The sequence below is a fragment of the Echinops telfairi genome, unplaced genomic scaffold (assembly GCF_000313985.2).
Source record: "Echinops telfairi isolate 266 unplaced genomic scaffold, ASM31398v2 ScPeMD7_7468;HRSCAF=8506_0, whole genome shotgun sequence".
Lineage (NCBI taxonomy): Eukaryota > Metazoa > Chordata > Mammalia > Afrosoricida > Tenrecidae > Echinops > Echinops telfairi.
The window spans coordinates 63925056-63926004 of NW_022111369.1; the positions used below are offsets into that span (position 1 = coordinate 63925056).

The 949-nt window shown below is 50.5% G+C and overlaps 1 protein-coding gene across 1 annotated transcript in view; it reads right to left on the bottom strand.

Moving 5' to 3' along the window:
• SGCB (sarcoglycan beta) overlaps positions 1 to 515 on the bottom strand; it is a 4441-nt gene extending 3926 nt beyond the window's left edge. The window contains exon 1 of the mRNA XM_004706323.3: positions 182 to 515. Within this exon, the coding sequence (XP_004706380.3) occupies positions 182 to 361 (180 nt within the window). The 5' untranslated portion in view covers positions 362 to 515. The remainder of the gene's footprint in view (positions 1 to 181) is intronic.
• Positions 516 to 949: the final 434 nt, after the last annotated feature.

The window sequence follows — 949 nt, forward strand, 5'->3', positions numbered from 1 at the left end:
TTTTAGAGGGTTTGACACCCATATGCATCACACTATAGAGCGTTTGTATGGGTACATGTGTATGTATCTATGAAAGCAGAAAATAAGAAGGTAATGAAAGGAATGATAGAAATGGTGATTTTGCTACAGCTCGATGACAATCGCCATGGCAATTTTGAAGGGACACTGTGCGCATACTCACAGTTAAATTGATGACAGCCAGGACCAACAGGAGGACGAGGACACAGATGGCTAGATTGCCCTTCCGGCCCCTCAGTCCCGTTCTGTGGAGGCGGTCTTCGTCGATGGGGATGTAGCCGGCTTTGAAGTTGCTGTTGTGCTCTTTGTTCACACTCCTTCTCTCCACCGCCTTCTCCCGCATGGACTTCTTCACGGGGCCATTGGAGCTCTGCTGCAGCGGAACACAGCACCCTCAGGCAGGCGGCCCCTCGCGTTCTGATGTGTTGATTGAGTGCAAGTTCGCAACTCATGCCAGCTCAGACTGGGAGTGCAGAGCATGGGTCCCTCCTGAGCCTGGGGCAGGTGGACTGGATGGGTCACATGTTCATTAAGCCTGCCCTGCCCCAAGTTTCAGAGGAGGGAAACTGAGTGAATGGATGGTTGTAAGCATGTTAACAGGCGTGTCCCTGCAGGAGAAAAATGCGGTGACCCACTTGCATAAGATGACTGCCTGTGGGGGCAGTTCTGCTGGGTCACAGAGTTGCCATGAGTCAGAATGGACACGGCACCACTCAACCACAGACAGGTGAACGCAGGCCAGTGTTACACATCCTCGAGTTGGGGATGGCTGGCGGTGGGATAATCCATTTATGGCAGGGCGCGAGACATACATGGGAGCCACTGAATTGAATATCCCACTTGAAATAAAAGACCATCAGGGATAGCTTTGATGTATCCTGTATTAACTTACTGGAAACAAAATGAAATGTGAGATGACTTAAAGACCTTT